Source organism: Centropristis striata, chromosome 6 (assembly GCF_030273125.1).
Source record: "Centropristis striata isolate RG_2023a ecotype Rhode Island chromosome 6, C.striata_1.0, whole genome shotgun sequence".
Classification (NCBI taxonomy): Eukaryota; Metazoa; Chordata; class Actinopteri; order Perciformes; family Serranidae; genus Centropristis; species Centropristis striata.
The window spans coordinates 4,467,750-4,492,377 of NC_081522.1; the positions used below are offsets into that span (position 1 = coordinate 4,467,750).

At 38.9% G+C, this 24,628-nt stretch overlaps 2 protein-coding genes across 2 annotated transcripts in view; one reads left to right on the top strand and one right to left on the bottom strand.

The window, feature by feature from the left end:
• Window positions 1-10,492, top strand: znf277 (zinc finger protein 277). The gene is made up of 12 exons (XM_059334909.1): window positions 1-67; window positions 1,036-1,249; window positions 1,784-1,872; window positions 2,417-2,499; window positions 2,707-2,798; window positions 3,717-3,827; window positions 3,957-4,089; window positions 4,355-4,422; window positions 4,675-4,771; window positions 6,442-6,484; window positions 6,606-6,780; window positions 9,245-10,492. The coding sequence occupies exons 1-12, from the start codon at window positions 40-42 to the stop codon at window positions 9,432-9,434; spliced, it is 1,323 nt and encodes a 440-aa protein (XP_059190892.1). The 5' UTR covers window positions 1-39; the 3' UTR covers window positions 9,435-10,492.
• The window catches only part of LOC131972984 (uncharacterized), a 21,857-nt gene continuing 7,714 nt past the window's right edge, over window positions 10,486-24,628 (bottom strand). Inside the window, exons 8-14 of the mRNA XM_059334817.1 lie at window positions 22,126-22,786; window positions 19,657-19,799; window positions 17,630-17,690; window positions 15,293-15,501; window positions 14,295-14,481; window positions 12,846-12,941; window positions 10,486-10,648 (exon numbers count right to left, since the gene is read on the bottom strand). Coding sequence (XP_059190800.1) covers window positions 10,499-10,648; window positions 12,846-12,941; window positions 14,295-14,481; window positions 15,293-15,501; window positions 17,630-17,690; window positions 19,657-19,799; window positions 22,126-22,786 — 1,507 coding nt within the window. The 3' untranslated portion in view covers window positions 10,486-10,498. The remainder of the gene's footprint in view (window positions 10,649-12,845; window positions 12,942-14,294; window positions 14,482-15,292; window positions 15,502-17,629; window positions 17,691-19,656; window positions 19,800-22,125; window positions 22,787-24,628) is intronic.

Below are 24,628 nucleotides of genomic sequence, written 5' to 3' on the forward strand. Positions count from 1 at the left end.
TGGTCCGTTAGGCGCTGTTTTCATCACGTGACATGGAAGATGGCCGCCTGCGACGACAGTAAAGATGGTGAGTTGTATATATTTTTTAAACGTGGCAGTTGATTTATTGAAGCGGGTTTTTGTTAAAATGAAACATTCACATATGGATGAAATTTGGAGTCTATCAGACAGTAAAATCAGCTGAAAACGGCTCTGCTCTGGAGTTTTTCATGAAGCTGGTGCCAGGTGCTAGCCGGCTATGCTAACTGGCTAATCAGCATCGTTCATGTTTTATCTCAATATAAACAGTTTAAAGGGAGTTAAGTTTCCTGATGGCTGTCCAGTCTAACAACAGTAACTAAAAATGTGTTTTAATGACAGTTTCACACACAAAAATCAACTTACTTGACTTGTCTTTAATTTAAATAAAGAGGTAACATCAGTTCTTTACACTTCAAGCTTTTCCTCTTTAACTTTGCCAATTGACTCAAGTACTTAAGTACATTTTAGAGGTATTTGTACTTTACTTGAATATTTCAATTCTATGCTATAGTTTCTGTTTTTATACTCTATATCACTACAGAGGGACACACCATTATTTGCACTGAAAAACATTTATCTGACAGCTTTGGTTACTTTGCAGATTCAGATTATTCCTCATAAAATATAATTAAACTTATAAACTATGATGTGTTATTATAGGTTGAACTACTCAGCAGCGTTTAAAATAACTAAATGAGCTTCACTTTCTTCAGCTTCAAGTGATGAGTAAAAAGGATTGAAAACCAAGACTGGGCTCTAGAGGAAATGCAATTAATCATTCATAAAAAAAGGGGTTTTTACATTTTGCCACCTCCATTTTATAGATAAAAAGGCAGGTTACTGTTTTTATGCTCCCACCCACATGTCATCAAGGATAAAATGAGATACAAATCATTTGGAAAAGTCTGCATGTATTTCTAGTCTAGTCCTGAGGGATTCCTCAGGGCACACTAGGTGTGAATACTTACTTACTTACTTACTTACTTGCTAACCTGGAGCTGTACCCCCTCTCAGGTCAGGACAGCATACTGGAGCCGCTGTGTTTTCCAGAGCAGCCAGCTGATGGCACCAGCTCTCCCAGTCTGCAGTGTCTCAGTTCAGAGCTGCTGGTGTGTCTCTTTTGTCCCGAGTCCGTCCCTCTGCAGCAGAAAGACGCCCTCCTCAAACACCTGCTGCTGGAGCACAAGCTGGTCATCGCGGAGGTCAAACTCATCGCCGACCTCCCAAAGTATGAAACCTGCACGCTTTCTGCAGCGGAGCCTCCAAAACAAAACTCAGTCTCATATCTCTAAAGGCTGGAAAAGTGTTTGAGAAAATGATTTAGGTTTAAGGTTTAGGTTTTAGGCCTGAAAGGCCAGGAGTCACCGTTTTTTAAATCTACCTTAAAACAATAGTCAGGCACCCAGATATAGTTTTGAAACAGAGTTTGCTTGCTGTCATCATCCCTCCTGTGTGTACTGGCTGTTAGGAGATCCCTTTAGAACTTCAGATGTAAAGGATGGGAAACAAAAAACAAAAAGCTGCACCGAGTGACCTTAAGTTTACTTCAGTACCTTTTTAAACTTCACTCCTCCAAGTTTGTAACACTCACATTTTGTAGTCAACAAGCAAAGTGGGTTTGATCATTAAAAGTAAACAGAGTTTGATGTGTAGAGTCAGTGGACTTCCACTTTTCAAAGTCTGGTTCACAAATCTTTTCCTCTGTGATGTTATTAGTGTGCAGTGCTTCTCCTTGTCTAATGGATTTTCTGTCCTCCGTCAGGTACATGTTGTACTGGAAGGGCAGATTCTTGGAGCAGCCGGTCACAGATTTCTGCAGCGTGATCAAGACAAACTCCACAGGACCAGTCGGTCAGCATGTTAAAACTCACAGTTCTTCTTCTGAATATTGTTATTGTTATTGTATTGTATTGTATTGATATTTGTTTCAATTTAAAGGAGCATTTTGATTTGTCAGGGAATTTAATTTGCTTGACACGCAATAGAAATTACTATATCATAATAATATAATAAATCTTTTTTTACAGCCTGTAAGATTGTAAGACACCTCACCAACATGTTTGTTGCATCCATTAAAGCATGTTGCTACATTACGATATCTTAATATTACTTTCCTGAATACCTTTTTATCAAAGCCAATAACACTACAGAGAAACTGAGGCCCAAAATCAAACTCCCTGTGTTATGTTCAATCTATGATCTTCCCTGTATGATTTGAATGCAACATTAGCTTGAAGTTCTTTGCAAAAATCCCTGAAATGAATAATAAACTGTACATTCCTCCACTTGAGCAGACATCTTGGCTTCATCGTCTTTATGAAAAAGCCCTCAATGTCAATATTGACCTAACTAACTAATTTAAAGCTCATCTGTTTATATACTCTTGTTCTTACAGAGAAGCAGGAGGACTACTTCCTGCTGTGTGATGTCCTCCTGGAGGACCGAGTCCTCCGAGAGAAGCTCCAGCAAAAACGACTGGTGAGGCTCCAACACCAAACTCATCTCAGTGCTGCAGTAGAACTTCTTTTGTTATTAATAGACAAATAATTTCTGTCAATATACTGTGGCAGTTTTGGCCTTACTCACAATTAAGTATTACCTTTGGATGACACAATCCGAGCCGAAGGTGGCTGCACCCTTCTTCTTCTTCTGTGGTGTTTCTCTGACAGTGTTGGTCTCCCACAGGAGGAGGTGCTGGAGCAGCAGCAGCAGGAGAGAGACGACAGCAGCTTCAACCGTCTCTGCATGTTCTGCAGTGAAGAGTTCTCTGGAAACAGGTAGAGCTGAGACATTTCTATTAGCTGCATGGAACTTCCCGAGTGTAAAACTGAGTGCACACAATCAATAGAAAAAGGTCACTAGGTCATTATTTATTTGAAACACACACACACACACACACACACACACACACACACACACACACACACACACACACACCAATTTTTGTAAAAATAAAATTCAAGCAGTTCAAGTCAAATGAACAGCTTGAAAGGGTACGAAGTTAAGTGGTGAACTGCCAGAGGTAAATAAAAAAAGGTAAGCTTAACCAAAACTGGAAAATAATGTACATTTCAGAATTATACAAGTAGGCCTTTTTCAGGGAACAAGAAATGGGTTAACAACTTAACTCTATGGAGTCTTGGGCTATTTTGTCCATTTTTTAATTCTTTTCATGTCTCTGTAAGTCATTTTGTGTCTTTTTTTTTAGTCATTTTGTGTCTTTAGGTGTCTTTTTTGTCATTTTGTGTCTTTTTTAGTCCTTTAGTCCAACATAAAATGTGATTTTGAATCTTTTTTTTACTTTCAAAACACTATCATGCTCAATAAAGAATTTTAAATGTTGCAAATGTGCATTAATTTAGTGTAAAAACTGCATCATTTTCAATTAAATTCTGGAAAAGTTGGTGTGTTCTAAAACTTTTGACCAGCAGTGTACGTGTAAAAAGTTTTGTGTGATGCTGACATTTTTTACAGCTTATTTTGTTTTTAGTAAAGCATGAATCTGGGTTTTTTAAACATTTAATCTATTTACAAATTCCATAAAAATACCAAAACCAACGATGTCTGTGGCTCTGACTTCCAAGCCCACTTGTTCCTATTGAAGACGTAAAACCGTATAAACGCCTCACTTATATGTAGCTTCATTAAAAACATATATTTTAAAAAAAAAATACTAGCTACGATCCTGTTTTCAGGTCATCTCTGCTGAACCACATGGCCAGAGAACATTCCTTCAGCATCGGGCTGCCGGACAACATCGTCTACTGTAACCAGTTTCTGGACACTCTGCAGGGCAAACTGGACAAGTAAGAGCTGACACAGTGACAGCAGTATGTCACTATTAGAACACTGCCTTTATCCTTAACATGAACAGAAACAAAACACTGATATGAGAACATGTCCAAGTTGACTGTTTGTTTCTGTCCTTCTGTCAGTCTGCAGTGTTTGTACTGTGAAAAAACCTTTAGGGATAAAACCACTCTGAAGGATCACATGAGGAAGAAAGCTCACCGCCGCATCAACGCCAACAACCGCGAATACGACCGCTTCTACGTCATCAACTACCTGGTAAAACTTCAACGGCATTTCATGGAAATCAAGCGATTCAATAGTGATTTCAGTGTGGAATAAAGTGGTGCACCTACAGATGCTAGAATGGGCAAAAAAACAACAGCACATTAAAAGCTGGAACCAGAAAATGTTTTTACTTGATAAATGACAAATTAATATGACAAAAACTGGTCGGATTTGTTGTAATTATCTGTCAGTTTGCCAGATTAGTTGTGTATATTTTGGGTTCAAATGTCTCCAACTGTCTCCGTTCTCCTGTTAGGAACTGGGGAAGACCTGGGAGGAAGTGCAGAGTGAGGATGACCGTGAGCTGGTAGAAGATGAAGATGAGTAAGTATCTCCAGCAGGAAAACGCGTTTAAGAATACGTCAGTCCGAGGCACAAAAATCCAGGTTTTCCTGACTTTGTGTAGCAGATGACCACTTCAATTTCATTCATCTCCTCTAAAGAAGCGTTGTTGTGTCTTACACATCTTAAATTGATTTAATACCCTCAAGGAAATCTTATTTTAGTCCCTTTTTTTTATTCAACACTGTTTCCCCTCTCAGACCCACCTGTCTGACATCTCTGTATTACCCACAGTGACTGGTCGGACTGGCAGGCTCATCCAGTCTCTGCTGTGTGTTTGTTCTGTGATCATCAGTCAGAGACGATGGACCAAATCTACATTCACATGAAGGTACAGTACTAAAGATTTCAGAGGAATTTAAACAAAGCTTATATGTAATATGCCTGAAATGATGACTTGATGACACAGAACAGCTAAAATAGATTAGCAGAGTAGCAAAACTCTCCCAAAACTAACACAAAAACAAAAAGATGCTGGATAGAAAGAAAAGGCCGTGTAAAGAGATATAAACATGAGCGCACTAAGGGTGTTTCCACTACAGCCCAATACCCGGGTCTCACTCGCCGAAATGCCCCTAATTTGAATACGAGCAGTCCAGAGTGGACTTTTGTCCTAACTTTTGTTGTCCCTGTTGAAGAGCAGGTCCATTTTTCTCCGGTGAAAAAAGCCTGGTTACTGATAACTTAGCGTCTTTGTTGCTATATTTAGCCACTTTTCAGACCCCCTTAGCGACTATTTTTCAAGAAAGCGACCGGAGACGAATCCAGCGACTTTTTCTGGTGTTACTGGAGACTTTTGGAGACTCGTTCTTACTCTTCTTAACAAGCTGTGGGGGCTGGCAGCTACCTTAAGAAGAGTAAGAACGAGTTGAAGCGGCACAGTCCTCCTGCAGCAGTCTCTCCCAGCTGCAGAGCCGGAGGGGATGTTAACCCCTTAGCGTCCAGTCTGCAATTTGCTAATAGGCTAGCAGTTAGCTCTGTAGCAGTACAGTGTGTATGTGCTGCTGCTGCAGGAGGTGTTCACTTAGTGATCTCTGTTTGTTTACAACAACAACAGACACTGTGCACAGTTAGCGATGCCGGTTAATTCACAATCACTATGTTTATGCACAGCGGAGACGCTGTGCATATTTAGCCATGCTGGTTTGTTTATGATCAGCTGCTGACGTAGTGCACAGTTAGCAACAGCCGCCACAGTTGTGTCTCCCGTGGCTCACTGTTGCATATGTGATCACGGATAACGTTTGAAACTGTTGCTACGGGATTACGTGGCGGTCGTAAACCATACCTCACCTCCAGTGTCTCTAAATCCCTCTGGGGACTAACTTGTAATGGAGACATGCAGAGTGAGCGGACTTTTGAGAGGGTGTGGCCCGAGACTATCCCGGTGGCCACTCTTCCCCCTAGTGGAAACACGGCTATAGAATTTTGTCAAAGTACGAGAACCAGACTCACAAGTATATATTCATCTTAGTGTCAGCCTAAAACACAAATGTGAAGCGAATAACATTGCAACAGCTTGCTAAATAACATAAATAAAAGCAAAATTACCTGAAATAGAAAAATACTAGTAAAAATAGAAATTATCAAGACAAATTGTTGAAGAAGTGACATTATTTATGATATTCAAATGGTTGAAGGCTACGTCTTGAAATCATTATGTTAATATCCTTTGTGTTATCATTTTAAAGTTCAGCTGAAGTTGACAGGAACTCAGTTATTAATTTTTGGAAGGAAATGGAAGTGATGAATCTGTGTAAGTTTTAAAGTGTTGGTGACTTGAGAGCAAGTCAGGATCATCTGTCTTCATTCTCTGCTGACCTCAGAACCAAATTTAACAGGAATACGTCAAGTTATTCTCAACATATTTCACTGTTAAATGAACAGCATCCAGTTAAAACTAACAAGCTGAGTCTAATGGGAAAGATCTGTTGTGTATTGAACTTATTAGTGGCCTTATATACTTCTAATCTTGTTTGATTTTTTTGTCTTTTTTTTAAGGAAAATCATGGATTTGATCTTCATAAACTGAGAATGGAGCTCAGTAAGTAAAACCACATTAAAAAAAACAATTTAACAATGATAATAATAACGATGATGTCGTCTTGTAAGAGTAAAGAACTCCTACTCAGGTTAACATCCTGCTCTGCTGCGTCCTCCCTCAGGCCTCCGCTTCTACCAGCAGGTCAAACTGGTGAACTTCATCCGGCGGCAGATCCACCAGAGCCGTTGCTACGGCTGCCAGGAGAAGTTTGACTCCAGAGACGCCGTCCTCCGTCACATCGTGGCTGAAGGTCATGTGATGATGCTGCCAGACATGTCAACCTGGAACCAACCACAGTAAGTTCAGCAGCTGTTTCTTTTATTGTATGTTTGCATGTTGGTGTTCAGCAGTACCTGCAGTTTGGTCGTGTTTTTCACTTGATAACAGTTGGGCTTTTGTTGTCCCTGTCGAAGAGCAGGGCCGTTTTTCTCCACTGAAAAAAGCCTGGTTACTGATAACTTAGCGACTTTGTTGCTATATTTAGCCACTTTTCAGACCCCCTTAGCGACTATTTTTCAAGAAATCGACTGGAGACAAATCCAGCGACTTTTTCTGGTGTTATTGGAGACTTTTGGAGACTCGTTCTTACTCTTCTTAACAAGCTGTGGGGGCTGGCAGCTACCTTAAGAAGAGTAAGAACGAGTTGAAGCGGAACAGTCCTCCTGCAGCAGTCTCTCCCAGCTGCAGAGCCAAAGGATGTTAACCCCTGAGCGTCCAGTCTGCAATTTGCTAATAGGCTAGCAGTTAGCTTTGTAGCAGTACAGTGTGTATGTTTGCATGTTGGTGTTCAGCAGTACCTGCAGTTTGGTCGTGTTTTCCACTTGATAACAATTGGTGGGTGGGGAGCGAGTCAGGAAGGACTTCTGAAATCTGTGGCATTTTTGATGATACCACAAGAGGGCGCCATTGTTGGAAAGTCTTTGGTTCTCCACCGATATAAAACATGACTTCATAATCTTTTCCTGACACTTTGCAGGCCAAAGCATGATGGGAACTGTAGTTCCAATAGTCAGAATAGTATTATCTCCACAAACAAAAGAACAATAAGAGTGGCAAAACCCTTTATTATAAGCTTTTTTTTGTTCTTGTTTTGTTTTACACTATAAATATATATATTTTTTACATTATGCACGTTTCCATTAGGTACTTTTCCCTCTAGTGCAGTAGTTCTCAACCTTTTTGAGGCGCGACCCCCAGTTTAACATGCATGTTGTCTGCGACCCCCGCTCACTGAACAGAATCTCACATGCACAGTTCGGATCACCCAAAAAAGAAACAAGATGACCAAAAAAAGGAAACAAAATGACCAAAAAAGACAGAAAATGACCAGAAAAGACAGAAAATGACCAAAAAAGGAAAAGAAAATGACCAAAAAAGACACAAATTGACCACAAAATGATAAAAAAAAGACACAAAATGGCCTAAAAAGACACAAAATGACCAAACAAAGACACAAAATGACAAAAAAAGACGAAAATTAAGTGACCCAAAACACATTAACTCATGAACACTTTAACACAGTGGAGACAGAGCTGACTTCCAAAATGATTTGGCGACCCCCAGAAATCATCTCGCAACCCCAATTAGGGTCCCGACCCCAAGGTTGAGAACAGCTGCTCTAGTGAACCGTTACTGGTGTGGTTCGGGAGAGAGGATCCGCCCAAGGTCCGCCCAACTTACTTAACCCAACTACTGAGCTGCTACTAACTAGTTAGCTAGTACTAACTACTAACTAAAAAATACAACAAAATTTGCAAGGTATCTTCCCAATGTTTCAGCAGGCATGAAAGAATATACAGAAAGTAAGTACATCTAGAAAGAACATACTAGTAATAAAACTGAACAAGAATTAAATTATTGAGTAAAGGAAAACATGAGTAGTACGGTCATACTGCAAACTGGGAATATTTGTAAAAACTGGCACTGCAAATTTTTTTATTATTAACATTTTATGTCACTGCCTTCTTCTCTATTTATTCATATACACTACCGGTCAAAAGTTTTAGAACACCCCAATTTTTCCAGTTTTTTATTGAAATTCAAGCAGTTCAAGTCAAATGAACAGTTTGAAAGGGTACAAAGGTAAGTGGTGAACTGCCAGAGGTAAATAAAAAAAGGTAAGATTAACCAAAACTGAAAAATAATGTACATTTCAGAATTATACAAGTAGGCCTTTTTCAGGGAACAAGAAATGGGTTAACAACTTAACTCTATGGAGTCTTGGGCTATTTTGTCCATTTTTGAATTATTTTCATGTCTTTGTAAGTCATTTTGTGTCTTTTTTTTGTCATTTTGTGTCATTTTTAGTCATTTTGTGTCTTTTGGTGTCTTTTTTTTGTCATTTTGTGTCTTTTTTTGGTCATTTTGTGTCTATTTTTTAGTGCTTTAGTCCAACATAAAATGTGATTTTGAATCTTTTTTTTACTTTCAAAACACTATCATGCTCAATAAAGAATTTTAAATGTTGCAAATGTGCATTCATTTCAGAGTACACTGAGACATTAAACTGCATCATTTTCAATTAAATTCTGGAAAAGTTGGTGTGTTCTAAAACTTTTGACCAGTAGTGTACATTTACATATATTTGTGTTGTGTATAGCACCTGTGGACATACAGGCATAAAACTCGATTTAATTTCATGCAACTATTTTTGTTAAGTATTTCTTAATAGCCTAACAATACATGCTGTGCTAAGGTGTGTAGTGACAGTAAAAAGCATGACATTTTTGTGTTAAACTCCTGGCCTCTATCTCTCCTCAGGTATTACTTCCCCACATACGAGAACGACGCCCTCCTGTGTACGTTATCTGACAGCGACGAAGATGAAGGTGACAAGACAAATCACGGCGAGGACATCCCGGTTTTTGCAGAGGACATCTCCAACCTCAGAGCGCTAAAACAGACCAGCGTCCTCAACCAGCTGCTGAAGAACAGAGGCTCCAGCAGCTAAACCACGGACAGTGTTTGGTATCGGATGGTCGGACTTCTGTGTCTTTGGACAATTCTTCCTCTCATCAGACTGTGAACGAGGGCTCTGTGAAACCTGCTGAGATGTTTTTTTCTGGAGCAAACATGGACTGCTCAGCATTTTCCTTTTTTAGCACTTAAACCACACTCTGCAAAAAACAAATAATTACACCAATTAATTGCACTTTAAAAGCCATAAGAAGCCTTTTTTAGAAGTGCAGACTCAGCTGCAGTTCAACCTGTACTTTATTCAAGCAACAAAGATATATGATTTTCTTTAATATTAAGTTTATTACTTAAAGTAAAAATAGTTTTCTGTTGTACACTACTGGTCAAAAGTTTTAGAACACACCAACTTTTCCAGAATTTAATTGAAAATGATGCAGTTTAATGTCTCAGTCTACTCTGAAATGAATGCACATTTGCAACATTTAAAATTCTTTATTGAGCATGATAGTGTTTTGAAAGTAAAAAAAAAAAGATTCAAAATCACATTATGTTGGACTAAAGGACTAAAAAGAGACACAAAATGACAAAAAAAGACACCAAAAGACACAAAATGACTAAAAAAAGACACAAAATGACCAAAAAAAGACACAAAATGACTTACAAAGACATGAAAATAATTCAAAAATGGACAAAATAGCCCAAGACTCCATAGAGTTAAGTTGTTAACCCATTTCTTGTTCCCTGAAAAAGGCCTACTTGTATAATTCTGAAATGTACATTATTTTTCAGTTTTGGTTAAGCTTACCTTTTTTTATTTACCTCTGGCAGTTCACCACTTACCTTTGTACCCTTTCAAGCTGTTCATTTGACTTGAACTGCTTGAATTTCAATAAAAAACTAGAAAAATTGGGGTGTTCTAAAACTTTTGACCGGTAGTGTATATTCAGAAACTTTTACAAGGTTTCTCTCATCAGTGCAAAAATCATGACATTCAATTTAGGCCCCTGTTGAAAGTAACAAACCTCTGCCGTATCACACGACAACAAAACACATCTTCCAAGTGATTACGTAAAATAAATGTGTGAAACCTGGTCTTGTCTATTTGACAGTCTTGTTGTTTTTAGCGGGAACGATATTCTGCGTCGCTTTCCCGAGTGAAACCTGCCGTATGGTGGAACCGAACTGCAGTGTGCTCAGTGTTTCCGCCACGTCCTTAATGTCTGGATTCACATTCACAAACACGCAGCACTGCAGGGAAACGACAGCTGTTAGTGACACAACAAAGCTCACAGTGTTTATATCTGACTGTACATGGAAACACTTCAGCAAACAGTGCGAGTATTTTTTTTGCAGGTATTTTATGGAACGTGACAGAGTACAGATTACGTTTTTGAATGCCATATTATATTGCTGAGACTGTAAATACAAACAGCTCAAAGATATCTCACAGGAGTCAAACTAGTGCTTACATTTCTGCAAAAAATAATACAGGTCAATGTCAATAAAATTCATTTTTATAACAGGAGTCTAGGATTTTTACATAGAAATCCGCATCCGTTACATCAAGGCTCTTTCCAAACCAGTTCACACATTGCTGATTGAGCCTCCAGGGAAAGATTTCTGTATTTCATGCATTACCGGCCCGGTCTGGAAGTTTTACGTTTTACCAACAGAAGCTAAAAGGAGAAGAGACTAGGAGTGTAGCAGAAAATCCTAAAAGGCGACCAAGAAAGGTTTCTAGAGTGGATGCATCATAGGGAACAAACTGCCAAGAGTAGTGTACCACTAAAGCACTACTTGTAATATACAATATAATCAAATCAAATTTGCATCATATCCATTATATAATAATAATAATAATAATAAAAATATAACTTTATTTATATAGTACCTTTCAAAAACGAGTTACAAGGTGCTGTACAACAGAAATAAAACCTATCAAATACAATTAACTGATAACAACAAAATAAAACCACAAAAAGAACTGACATTGGACTTTTAGGACTTTTTTAAGCCGGGGCTTCTATTAATAAAAAATCAGTTTGGGACCCGGCTAATAAAAGGGGCAGGCTATTATTTGAAGGAGGCTTTTATTAAAAAAAGAAAATCAGAGCAGCTCTGACCGGCACTTTTTAGAGTGTTTTACACAGCGCATTGTAGCCAGTTACCCGGATGTCGGCCATATTGGAAGTACTCGGATGTAAACAAACAATGAACAGCACGCTGAATGTTCATTTTAAGCAGGATTTAAAATGTCTAAATTACTAAAAAGCCCAGAAGAACGTGCGTAAACGGCTCGACTTTACAGAGAATGACTAGGACAGCAGGAGAAACAACCATATTTACCTACAGTACTAACTCGTGTGGCCAAACTGTGGCGAAATCTGTTACCATCAAATGATGTTTCCTGAATGGTGTTCTCCGTAGCATCACCTCCGCGGTTGAGTTAGGATTTAAGTTTAAGGTTAGGCCTTGTAGAGAGAACTGTTTGGGGTTCAGGTAAACTTGGGCTCATGTTAACAACTTCAAGGAGGACTGGTTGGGGTCAGGGGTCAGGTTGGTGCAGGTTAATGTAAGGGGGACACATATCGACGTGACATAACACCGGTAAGACACCCGGCTTATAAAAGAGGCCGGCTTTTATTTACTAAAAATAGTTTTTACACCCGGTTACTAAATGAGGCCTGTCAGTAATAGGGGCCCGGCTTTAAATTGAGGAAATACAGTAATAAAATCTTAACCCATAAGAACCCAGACCCAGTTATCCTTAAAGGAAAGTTATGGGGTATATACCACCATTTCTGATGTGTTTTCAAAAACACTATCTCTAAATGTCCAAGATCTGTGATGTGACATAAACATTACATTGGGCGTTTATAGTATTTATGTTTATAATATTTATGTTTATAATATTTCGCATTTTAAAATAAAAAAAAACTAGACACAAATTTGCCTTTTTCTCTGCATCTCCACAACATCTATCAAAATTGTGACATTATTAGTTCTGTTTAACAACAAATTATTTTTTAGATTTGTTTTTAAGTAGCATAATAATAACAATAATAATAATAATAATAGTAATAAATCGATAATAAATAAATACAAATAACCATGTGTCTTTTTGTTTATCAAAATTGTGACTTTAATTTGTTCAGGAAATATGGTCAAAACAATTTAAATGCAATACAGGACACCCTATTAACGGATAAGAATTGTTAAATAGGTTTAAACTTAGCCTAGTAACAAAAAATAGAGGATTTAACGTGTTTGTTACACGGGTGTCGCCATGGGTTCTTATGGGTTAAAATCAATTCTAAAACTTCTTATATGAGAGTTGGCTGAAGATGTAAGACTGACATACTGACAAAAATGAACAAATGTTCGGTTCCTCTGTGGTGAAGAAAGCCCAGGTGTTAGCATTAAGAGACATCAGTTTGAGGTTTACCTTTGCGTCTCCACTGAGGCAGGGCTGCAGGAGGTGTGTGAGTTTAGAGTTCCTGAAGGGGATGTGGAGGGCGTTACACTTCAGAGCACTGAACACCTGAAGGAGAGACCACAGCGACCTTTGACCTCACTGAGAAACACTCATTCAGATCTTATGTGGATGCAAGTCCCTTTGTTTACTAATATATCACAGTTGGACAGAACATGCATGTTAGTGCTGTTCCTGCTGGAAATTTTATTAAATCCTCCACTATTTTATAATTTGGACCAAATGCCTGTCAAGCTTTCTGTTGTTGCACAGCACATACAGCATGCAGTTCACAATCAATCAATCAATCAATCAATCAATCAATCAATCAAACTTTATTTATATAGCGCTTTTCATACATATAAATGCAACTCAAAGTGCAATGATACCAATGAAATTATTGGTCATATTTTAAACAATGTGACCTTGATTTGAGACAGAAATAAAGAAAAGTAGTTTTTAGTGTTTTATGGTTTTTATTTATAACTATTTGTCTATGATTTTATTTTATTTTAATAACTGTAACACTTTGTTCCACTGAGGTTGTTTTTAAACATGCTATAAATAAACTTTTGACTTGACTTGACTTGAAAAGCACACTATAATTTATGTAAAACTTGGACATGATGCATCACTTCAATCTGAGGACTATCTGCATCATATTCTTTTTTTTTTTTTTAGAATATTTTATTTTTCAGTTTTCAATTCAACAAGATATACATGAAAACACAAACACACAACTCCAAACCCCTTCCCCAACCCACCCACAAACTGAAAAGCGAGAGAGAAAAAATAGATAAATAAAATGAAATAATATATATATTATATATATTATTATATATATAATATATATATAAAATATTAATGATATAAAATTAATTTAAAAATAAATAAATAAAATGAAATAATAATAATAAAATAAAATAAAAAGTGGTCGAGAGGCAAGGAAGACAAGAGTAAGCTCTGACAACAAAGAGAATGCAAAAACTACAACCCGTCCACCATAGAAGCTGGCAATGTGTCCATAGCTGCTAAATAGGGCTGCCACATCTCTGTAAAAGTGTTATAATCATTCCTGAGTATATATGTAATTTTTTCAAGTGGAACACAGCTATTCATTTCTGAAACCCATCTTCCTATAGAAAGTTGGGAATCAGATTTCCACGTGATGGCGATTCAACGCACAAGGCCAGTGAGAGAAACCTCTTTTGGGCTTTTTTTAATTGTGCATCAATATTTGTAGTATCTCCTAGTAAGCAGGTTTGAGGATCTAATGGGAAATGTAGTCCTAGGAGTTTTGTCATGATGTCATATAAGTCATGCCAGAATGTGTTCAGTTTTGCTGCATCATATTCTTGACACTAAAATGTAACTAAGAGGGCAGGAAAAAAAATCATGTGAGCCCTCAGTGTGTCAGGGTACCTGTCCCAGTGCTGTGAGGGATTTATTGATGGCGGCTGCCTCTACCAGCCTCTGACCCTCAGCTTCGGTCTTGGAGATCCGTTCTGATCCAGCAAGATCACACAAGGTCAGCGTCCCGCGAGACGTCAGTCCTGACACCTCGTCTGAGCCCTCCACCTGCAGCGTCACCACCAGGTGAGACCGGGAACTGAAGAGGAACGAGATTATTTACATCACTCGTAAATTATTCTGTATTTTAGGCCCCGTTTACATGAGGACGCTCGCGGGTAAAAACGACAAAATATTTTATCAGAAGTGCCTTTCGTTTAGACGGTGACGGCGTTTTTGGGGCTTAAAAACGCAAAAATCTGAAACCACCTTCCAAAGTGGAAAAGTTAAATCCTCTCCTCTGTAGCGTGTCGTCTACACTGACAAGACGCAAAACTCTGATCTGATCTGCTCACGTCACGTATGTGTTTACGTCACATACATGCTCCAGTACAGGAAAATAAACAAACGTGGGATTATTTCCATGGTGGGACCTTCAAACTGCTCTGGCAGCTCTAATAAACTTACAGGAGTCTTTCCACCAAATGTACAGGATATGTACAGATAGTATTAGTGAACAGAGAAGGATCTGTAATTACCTCCATCACATTTTAGATGCAGCAATTCGTCGGAGGCGAGCCAGGCGGCTGTGAACGAGACCTGGGAGATCTAGTGATGGTGGAGAACTTTGTGGAAGGAGTAGCTGATGAAAATGTGTGGCGTGAAAACTTCTGCATGCCCAAAGATGCTCTTATCGCTTTTAGTGATGCAGCCTGGCTGCATACAATCAAATTTCACACACTTTTGCGTCACCGTATGCAGCAGATTTCCTCCCGAAAACGCTCGTCTAAACGAGGAATAAAAAGTGAAGACGTGACGCCACTTTTGCGTCTTCTGTTCAGACCGTCCTCATGTAAACGTAGCCTTATTCTGTAAAATGTCGCTTTATTTAAAACGTCAAAGCAGCGAACCTCTGTATGTTCATCTTAGTCGAGGCAATCTTTCGGTTCTTTTCTCCCGTCTCCATGACGTTGAGGATGTCAGCCTCGGTCTGGACCTGGATCTGAGTCAGTCCCGGGACAGACACGGACTTCCCCTGGACTCTGATGTCCAGAGCAGCGCCAAGGCTTTTGGCCAAAAGGTCGTTCAAGCTGTCATTATAAATCTCCAACATGGAAATCTGAAAATGCAAAAGCAAATTTGTTTGCTTGATGAAGTTTACAATTATACCAGATAAAATAATTGTATATTTTAAAGTGCATAGAAAGACATACAGTAGTGTTCAATATAATAGCAGTCCAATGTGACTAACCAGATTAATCCAGGTTTTTAGTATATTTTTTATTGCTACATGGCAAACAATGTACCAGTAGCTGCAGTAGATTCTCAGAAAACCAACAAGACCCAGCATTCATGATATGCAGCTCTTAAGGATGTGCAATTGGGCAATTAGTTGAAAGGGGGGTGTTCAAAAAAATAGTTGTTGGTTGACTCCATGCCACACAGATGTGAAGCAGTTATAAAAAACGTGTGGTGATACAACTAAATATTAGTTTAGTGATTTACAGGATTGCTAAATCCTAGAAACAAAAAAGTTTGTACAAAACAGTTTTGTGTTTGTAAAGTCAATGGCAGACACTGCTATTTTTTTTTTATCCAAACTTTCTTTATTGGTTTTTTCTTTTTTTTTTTTACAAGCAGTCAGGATCTCAGTTCTTACAAAAGACAATGGTTCCAAAACAGGCTTAAGATCCAGTTCTTATGGACATATCAGCCCAGATGTAACCACCCACCCTGAACTACACACATTCAATCCATTCATACTCACGACATACATGTGCAAGGCACAGGTTACAAACAAGGAAACAGAAAGCGAAGAGACATAATACTAAGGAAAGATACATTAAAATTAAAAATAAATAAATAAATAAAAACATACATACACATATACATATGAATATTTAAAAATAAGGAATAAATAAGTAAAAAATAAATAAGTAAATTAAATTAAAAATAAAATAAATAAATAATAAAAGGGGGGGGGGGGGGGGCTCAGGTTTCTGCTACAATAGTCAGAGATTCAATGTATGTGGTAAAGGGCTGCCACATCTTATAGGAACTGCCTTAGGACCCTTTTAAGGAAAGCCTAATTTTCTCTAGTGTAATGCACTGCAGAACATCCTGAATCCATTTATTATGAGTTGGGGGGGGGAAGAGTGAGACCATTTTAAAAGAATAAGTCTTCGAGCAAGTAATGTGGTGAATGCGATGATTTTTCGTGTACACTTAAGCACATTGCGTGGAAAGTACTGCTATTTTTTGGAACACACCCCTTTCAACTAATTGCCCTATTGCACAGCCTTAAGAGCTGCATATCATGAATGCTGGGTCTTGTTGGTTTTCTGAGAATCTACTGCACCTACTGGTACCTTGTTTGCCATGTAGCAATAAAAAATATACTAAAAACCTGGATTAATCTGGTTAGTCACATTGGACTGCTATTATTTTGAACACTATTGTATAGAAGTCAAACAATACAACAGTTTAAGATGTCAAACTCCCAAATTGCTTATGCTGTATTTTATTCAGATAATAAAAAATATGAGCGGTCTGCCTTCAAATCAGAGACAAACTCTTGCAGTTTGTACAAATTTGAACAAACAATTTTATTCATACTCTAATAAGCCAGGCCAAATATCAATAGTGAGCTGAGAGCAACCTGGTCTCACAGAAATCCGTGAAATAGCCACGGATTTCGCTTAACTCAAAATCCGTGGAATAGCCACGGAATCACTCAAATTTCCGTGAAACTGACACAGATTTCGCTACAATGCAAGTTAATGACAGTCATATCCCGTGGCTATTGGTTTGTTCCAAGTCACGTGACTTTCAAGGTCCCGGCGGTCAGAACAAAAAACATGGCGGACAGTTCTCTCATTTTTAGTGAAAAATCAATATTTTGACTTAGTTTCTGCATAAAAATGGATTTTGATCACATTTCTAGCTAGAAATATATGTTTTATTTTCTAAATATTCACTCAGTGAATGTACAAAATCACTTTGTATGTTGGAATAGCCACGGGATATGACTGTCATTAACTTGCATTGTAGCGAAATCTGTGTCAGTTTCACGGAAATTTGAGCGATTCCGTGGCTATTCCACAGATTTTGAGTTAGGCGAAATCCGTGGCTATTTCACGGATTTCTGTGAGATCATGTTGGCTGACAGGAAATTTTACATTTGTGTGACATTTTCCATTTTAGGAGCGCTACATAAAAATCAACTGTGACTAAATCCAAAGTGATACCTTCAGAGTGTAGGCGACCTTCTCTTTCTCTGCACAAATGCGCAGAAGTTCCCGAATGGACCTGCAGAAACACACGTGTTGCTGTTTGTGAGGTAAGAGGAGACGTGATGAGCAGAGCTTTGTGCTGCTGTTGTTTGTGTAACAGGAAACTCGAACCTCTGTGTAAACTGACTCTTTGTGTTCAGGTCGCTTCACTTCATCTCATATTGATGAAGCGTTGTCAGGTGACACATCACATAATGAGACCCAATTAGTCTCATTTGGCCCCGGACAACAGTTCATTGTTCCAGGAAGGGAGATAACAGACTGCAGGTGGTTTTAAATGCATTTGATTAACAGAAGCTTCCAGATTTTATTCTGTTAAAAAACACATATACTCGAGGGTACCCATGCTCTATGACTTACCGCTCCTGTTATATATAATCTGCTCTTTTCACAGCAGGAAAAACAGGTGGAACCAACGACATTTGCAACAGCTGTTTTATTTAGCTGTGCCAGTAAAAACTTGCCAGTGAGCCAGAACACCAGGTCCTGGACTGACACCAGTGTAAATTAAATTAGGTACACCTGTGTTTAACAAATGAAAACGTCCACTGTATATTTTCCAGAGTTTCCATTAGGGAGCTGACAGAAGGGCTGTTAACCTGTAGCATTCAGCTGGTGTATGCTGGATGATGGAGACAGTCGTAAAATGAGTTGCCACAAAGCTGTAACTGCATTACATCCTTAGTGGGTGTGGAGACATAATGATTGGAGAAACAAGATGTTTGATTCTGAGGAAAACAGAAACCTGACCTTTATGCTCAGTGTTTACAGATCTGTACACTGCAGAAAAAGAAAAGTTGGGTGAACTCAAAATTTCAAGGCACCAAACTTCGATAAAATTTTAAGTTGGACAATTAAACTAAATATTTTAAGTTTTGTTTTTGAGTTTGCTCAACTCTGAATTCAGATTTTTGTCAACTCAACTGTAAGATGTACTAACTTATAATTTTACATTGTAATAACTGTCTCCTAATGTTTCGACCACAATTTTGAGTTAGCATTGATACGCTAATGGCTACTCTTGTAACAAGCAGCGCGGCTAGCATCAGTTAACAGCTAGCGTCAGTTAGCCGCTAGCTTTCGCTAATGACAGAATTTCACCGCTTTCCCGCATTTCACAACAAAGAAATAAGAGTTAGCAGAACTATTGTCCCTTGTTGTGAACCCCAACTTATATATAAGTAAGATAAGATAAAGATAAACTTAAGATATAAGTAACAACAACTCACCAACTTGTTTTTGAGCAGACAACTGGCTTCCTTTGTTGTGCTAACTTATATTATTGCCCTAAATGTCAATAATTTATATTTCCAAGTTTTACCAACTTAAATCACTGTTTTAGGCCAAAAAATACAAGTTGGCTTTTTTGCAGTGTACAAAGTTTCCCCATTACAGTTCATAAACCATCCAGAGCCTGATGCATCTCATCACTTGGTCACTTTAGTTTAAAAGAAGAATTACCTCCTTGTGGTTGTATCAACCAACAAAACAATTTACAGACTGTTTGGGTTGTTCAGTAGCTGCTGCAGTAGTTGGCCAATCACAAGTCACACTCAATTCTAAAAAAAAAAATATTTTTTTTTCTACCTGTGGCTAAAAAGGTAAAAAAAAATAATTAATAAAAAGTCCATGTCCAGCCCTATTCATAATATTAGCAGAGATGGTCTTTATTTGGGGTGAGGTGGACTATCGCAATATAAAACACTGCTAGCTACCCTGCAGTAAATAATTTTATTCTATTAAATGCATCAGTGAATTAAGAGATGTGATCATTGTGGGTTTCAGAGTCCTGCTCAAGGACACCTTAGCAGGTTGTTACTACCAATCTGTGGACCACTAAACTACAACGTCACTAAATCTGTGAATGCAAGTTCAAATTTAAAGGGCCAAATACATATGAATGGGTCAAAAAGGCCTGAGGGTGGTGGCTTTTTGCCCAGTTTTTGGGGACATGCATTCCCGAACAAAGCATCAGCTCTGACCTGATGTTGACTCCAGGGTTTTCCTTGCTGCCCATCATGGTGTAGGTTTTCCCTGAGCCGGTTTGCCCATAGGCCAGTATGCAAACATTATATCCATCAACACAGGAGGTTATCACTGGCAGAGTTCCTGCAAACACCTCCTCCTGCACAAAGTGAAGATAAAACTGAATCAATAAGATTTCTGGAAAAAAAAAACCCATCTCATTATTTTCTTGATCAGATTTCCTTGAAAGAGATTCCAGCACTCCTTGTCTCTTTAAATTAAACATCATGAGACATTATGTGTCATTTTTTAAAAAGTGCCATTAAGCAAATAAATAAATAAAACAAATCAGTTTCAATAGAGGGAGGACTGCTGCTCTCTGAAGGCCCAGAGCTCGTTAAGAGCCGGAGCTCGTTAAGGCCAACAGCTTGTGAAGGCCAACTGCTAGCACTCCCTACGGGCAAATTAACAACATTGTTTGGGTATTTAACAGTGTGCAGATTCAATTTAACTCTACATTTTGTGTTATTTAACTCAGACACCTTGTTCATCTATCTATAAAAGCAAGAAGCGTCTGTGTGTGTGTGTGTGTGTGTGTGTGTGTGTGTGTATGGCATATCTCACTGACCGTTAGTCAGACTGACCTCAGATTTCGTATGTGGCTTGTGCATGGCACGAAGGTGTGCATCCTCCATTTTGAAGATTTTTTTAATCATTTTTCAAAATATTATTTACGTAGGACGTGTTGCGGCATTGCACTGTTTCCGATCAGACGCCTTTTAGTGGAGCTCTGCCCCATTGTGTGATAGGCCTACACCTGGTCAGTAACACAATTCACTCTGGATTTCCAACCTGACTCATCTCATCTGTAAGTCTATTTAGCCTACCTATCTTTCAGAGTTTTAAAGTGCGCTACAAGGTTCAATTTTCCAATAATATTCAAATAGTTTCCAGCGAATATCAATGTTCAATGTGTATGTGCTGGATGGTGTGGTACCTTATGAAAAGTAAGTGTTTTATGGAGTTGCAGACGTTGTAGTGGTCTGCATAATGTGCAAATTCTGTTATTCGCGATTAGCATGCTAAGCATGCAGAACGTTTACTAGCATGTATTTGAAATTTGAAGGCCACTTATTTGTGTTTTTTCTTCACTGGATGGGCACCTGTGAGGGCACTACATCTGAGACCACCAGTGTCTGTACTTAGACATGGCAATATTGTGACCTTAATGCTAACACCAACATGCTATTTTGCTGGTTTTTAGCAGTTAAAATGGTCACCATCTTGGCTTACAGCTGAGGCTAATAGAAATGTCATTTATTCTGCAGGTATTTGTTCATAAACCAAAGTATTGCACATATTAAATATAAGCATATAAACATATATAAACAACATATTGGGCAGTCCTCGGCCTAGAGGTTAGGAATCAGGCTTGTAACCAGAGGGTTGGTGCTTGATGTGTTCACTTGGTTAAATGCAGAGGTTAAATTTCCCCATTGTGGGATTAATGAATGAATTAATCTTAATCTTAAAATGTCAACCTGATGATGGCGCTAGAGTAGTGACGCATCATCCTGAGGAGAGCATGAATGTCTGAACTAAACCTGATTGCAATCCATAAAATATTTTGTCTCTGTCTTTTTGAATCGTCAAGCCAACACTGTGTTGAAGCTTGGCTGCAAAGCTTTACGCTGGTAGACACTAGCCTGGCTAACACCAGACCAAATCTCATTTGAGATTTGGTCTGGACACCAGCCGTTCATTTCTCCGTAGAGGAGGTGTGGTTTACGATCCTCCAGAGCCGTTTATTGGGCGCTTAGAATGTCTATCAAAAGCGTCTGTAGGTAGCTCTTAGCCAATCAGATCAGTTATACCAGATGACGTAGTAGAGCAACAGAAATGGATGTTTGTTGTGTGTGTGTCTGTGAGAGAGTGTTGCTGCTGCTTTGCTTCTCCAGTTCTCGCTTTCTGCAAGATTATTTATTTTCACGCTTTATTCCCCCTCATGTCATTCAGCCACACACATCCACTGATTTTTTGGGCAATAAACAAGCTGCTGCAGGTCTCTGGGGGCTCCGCTGTCCCCCGGCTCGTAGCGAGATCACCGCCGGTGCGGCGCTATGAGCCGGCGCTACCGGTGATCCCGCTACGAGCCGGGGGACAGTGGAGCCGCCGAAAGACCTTTCGCCTTTCAACTTTCGCTCTAAACTATTTAAAACACCATCTACAGCTAAAGAGAGTTTCGCGTCTGCAGCAGCCATGTTGGATCCGGAAAACTACAAGCTTCCAAGTGCCGAGTAGTACGCATCATCGTCTTGCCGTCCCTCCCCGCTCTGTGATTGGATCCCTAAAACAGGGCTAAGAATCCTTCCTGGTTTCCAGACTGGATGGAGGTTCGAAATTAAATTTGAGCGTGCAAGGCAGTCTGGGTATACCCAGGCTAGGTAGACATAGCAGTGGGAGGTGAAAAGGTGAGTAAGTCCTACCTGTGTGCTGCTCTGAGGGTAGACTTTGTCAAACTGGAACTTCCTCCTGCTTCCCTTCTGGACGACCGCCACCTCCTGGTCGTCTGCTGCCTCCAGACAGCAGCTGGAGGCCGAGCTGGTCCTGCAGCGACAGAACACCCGGATGTTCCCCTGCAGCTCCAGCAGCTTATTGTACAGACTCTTCCTCTCCACCGCCTCCTTCCTGTAGAGGGATCGCAGCTCCTCCACCTCCCCGGCTGCCTCCTGCTCCACCTGGGACAGCTTCCCCACATCACCCTTCAGCTGCTCCAGCTGGTTCTTCATGTCGGTCAGCGCCTGGCCGACTGTGGAGCGAAGCTGCTTGTTGGAGACGTTCAGCTCCCGGGTGAGCCGGCTCACCTGGCGGAGTTGGTCCGGCTCCACGGCGGGTTTGGTGATGGTTTTGGCGGGTGGGACAGCAGGAGCCCGGCGGTTCAGCAGGGATCGAATCTTTTCTCGTGCCTCCTGTTGGTCGGCCTCAAGCTCGGCCAACTTCTGGTTCAGGTGCTGGATAACTTCACTTAGGTAGCGTACTTCCCTCGCCAGGTAGCTGTTCCTCTGGAAGAGGTTGTCAGCCTCCTTCTCTTTGGTCTGGAGTTTTTGCCTCAGATCCTCAATGACCCTGTCCCGCTCCAGGAGGGCTCTGTCGGGGTAAAACAAGATATTTAGTAAAGAGTTTGCTGGAGCAACTTCTGCTCTAAGTAAAGATGCTTTAACCTACACTGCAAAAAAAGAAAAGTTGGGTGAACTCAAAATTTCAAGGCAACAAACTTCAATAAAATTTTAAGTTGGACAATTAAACTAAATATTTTAAGTTTTGTTTTTGAGTTTGCTCAACTCTGAATTCAGATTTTTGTCAACTCAACTGTAAGTTGTACTAACTTATAAATTAACATTGTAATAACTTTTAATCCTTACTTCTGCTAACTTCTGCAATGTGACAATTGTAACGCGGCTATGTCAGCTAATGTTGCAACCACAATTTTGAGTTAGCATTGATACGCTAATGGCTACTCTTGTAGCTGTAACAAGCAGCCCCGCTAGCATCAGTTAGCCACTAGCATCAGTTAGCCGCTAGCTTTCGCTAATGACTGACTTTAACCGCTTTCCTGCATTTCACAACAAAGAAATAAGAGTTAGCAGAACTATTGTCCCTTGTGAACCCCAACTTAAAGATATAAGTAACAACAACTCACAAACTTGTTTTTGAGCAGACAACTGGCTTCCTTTGTTGTGCTAACTTACATTATTGCCCTAAATGTCAATAGTTTATATTTCCAAGTTTTACCAACTTAAATCACTGTTTTAGGCCAAAAAATACAAGTTGGCTTTTTTGCAGTGCATAAGAACCCATGGTGACACCCGTGTAACAAATACTTTAAATCTTCTATAATCTCCCATATTCAGCTTTATGCTTCACCTTAACTCATTAAATCCCTAAGCGACCTATACTCAACACCCTGGTGAGGTGGTCATGTGATTTGGCAAGAAGTGACTTCTCCAAAATGTGTCTGTGACTGGAAAAAGAAACATGAAAAAGTAGCTAATTTCAAAACCTTATTTTTGTTATGAGGCTAAGTTTCAACCCATTTAACAATTCTAATCTGTTAACAGGGTGTCCTGTATTGCATTTAACGTGTTCTGACCATATTTCTTGAACAAATTAAAGTGACAATTTCGATATATGTTGTGGAGATGCAAAGAAAAAGGCAAATTTGTGCTTCTGTAAGCAGAAAAGGTGTCTAGGTTTTTTTTTGTTTTAAAATAAGAAATATCATAAACATAAACACCATAAACGCCCCTTGTACACTGTAAAAAATGTCTGTAGATTTTACGGTGAAAAACTGCTATACCATGACAGTAAAAGACCGTATAATGATCAATGGGTTAGTTCAGTTTCAGTCAAAATGAAACACAGTGTATGTATATATCAGCCAAAACAGTATTTTTTACAATTAAAAATAAAATAAAAATACATTACTCCACTGTAAAATACACTGGCACCATGTTCATAGCAAAAATATACTGTAATATATATATATATATATATATATATATACACACAAGCCATAATTTTTGCATTTATTTTTTTTTTAAATACTTTTTCTCACTGTTAAATGTACTAAACACCATATCTCTAACAGAAATATACTGTAATATTTAATGGTAAAATCTTTAACTTATGCTGCATTTATAAAGTATTTTCTGGTCAATTATATGGCAGAACAGCGTTTATTTTGATGGAAAAACTTTTTTTTTTAATGGTAAAATATGGAATAATAGGGCAATCTTGAACGTGAAATCAACAATGCTTTACCGTAATGTTACAAAAAGTTGCACCGCATTTATTACGGTAAAGTTCTGGCAACCACAGCTGCCGATTTTTTACCGTAAAAACAACAGTTGTTTTTTTTACAGTGTATCGTATATGTCACATTACAGATCTTTGACATTTAGGGGTAGAATTAAAAAAAAAAACACATCA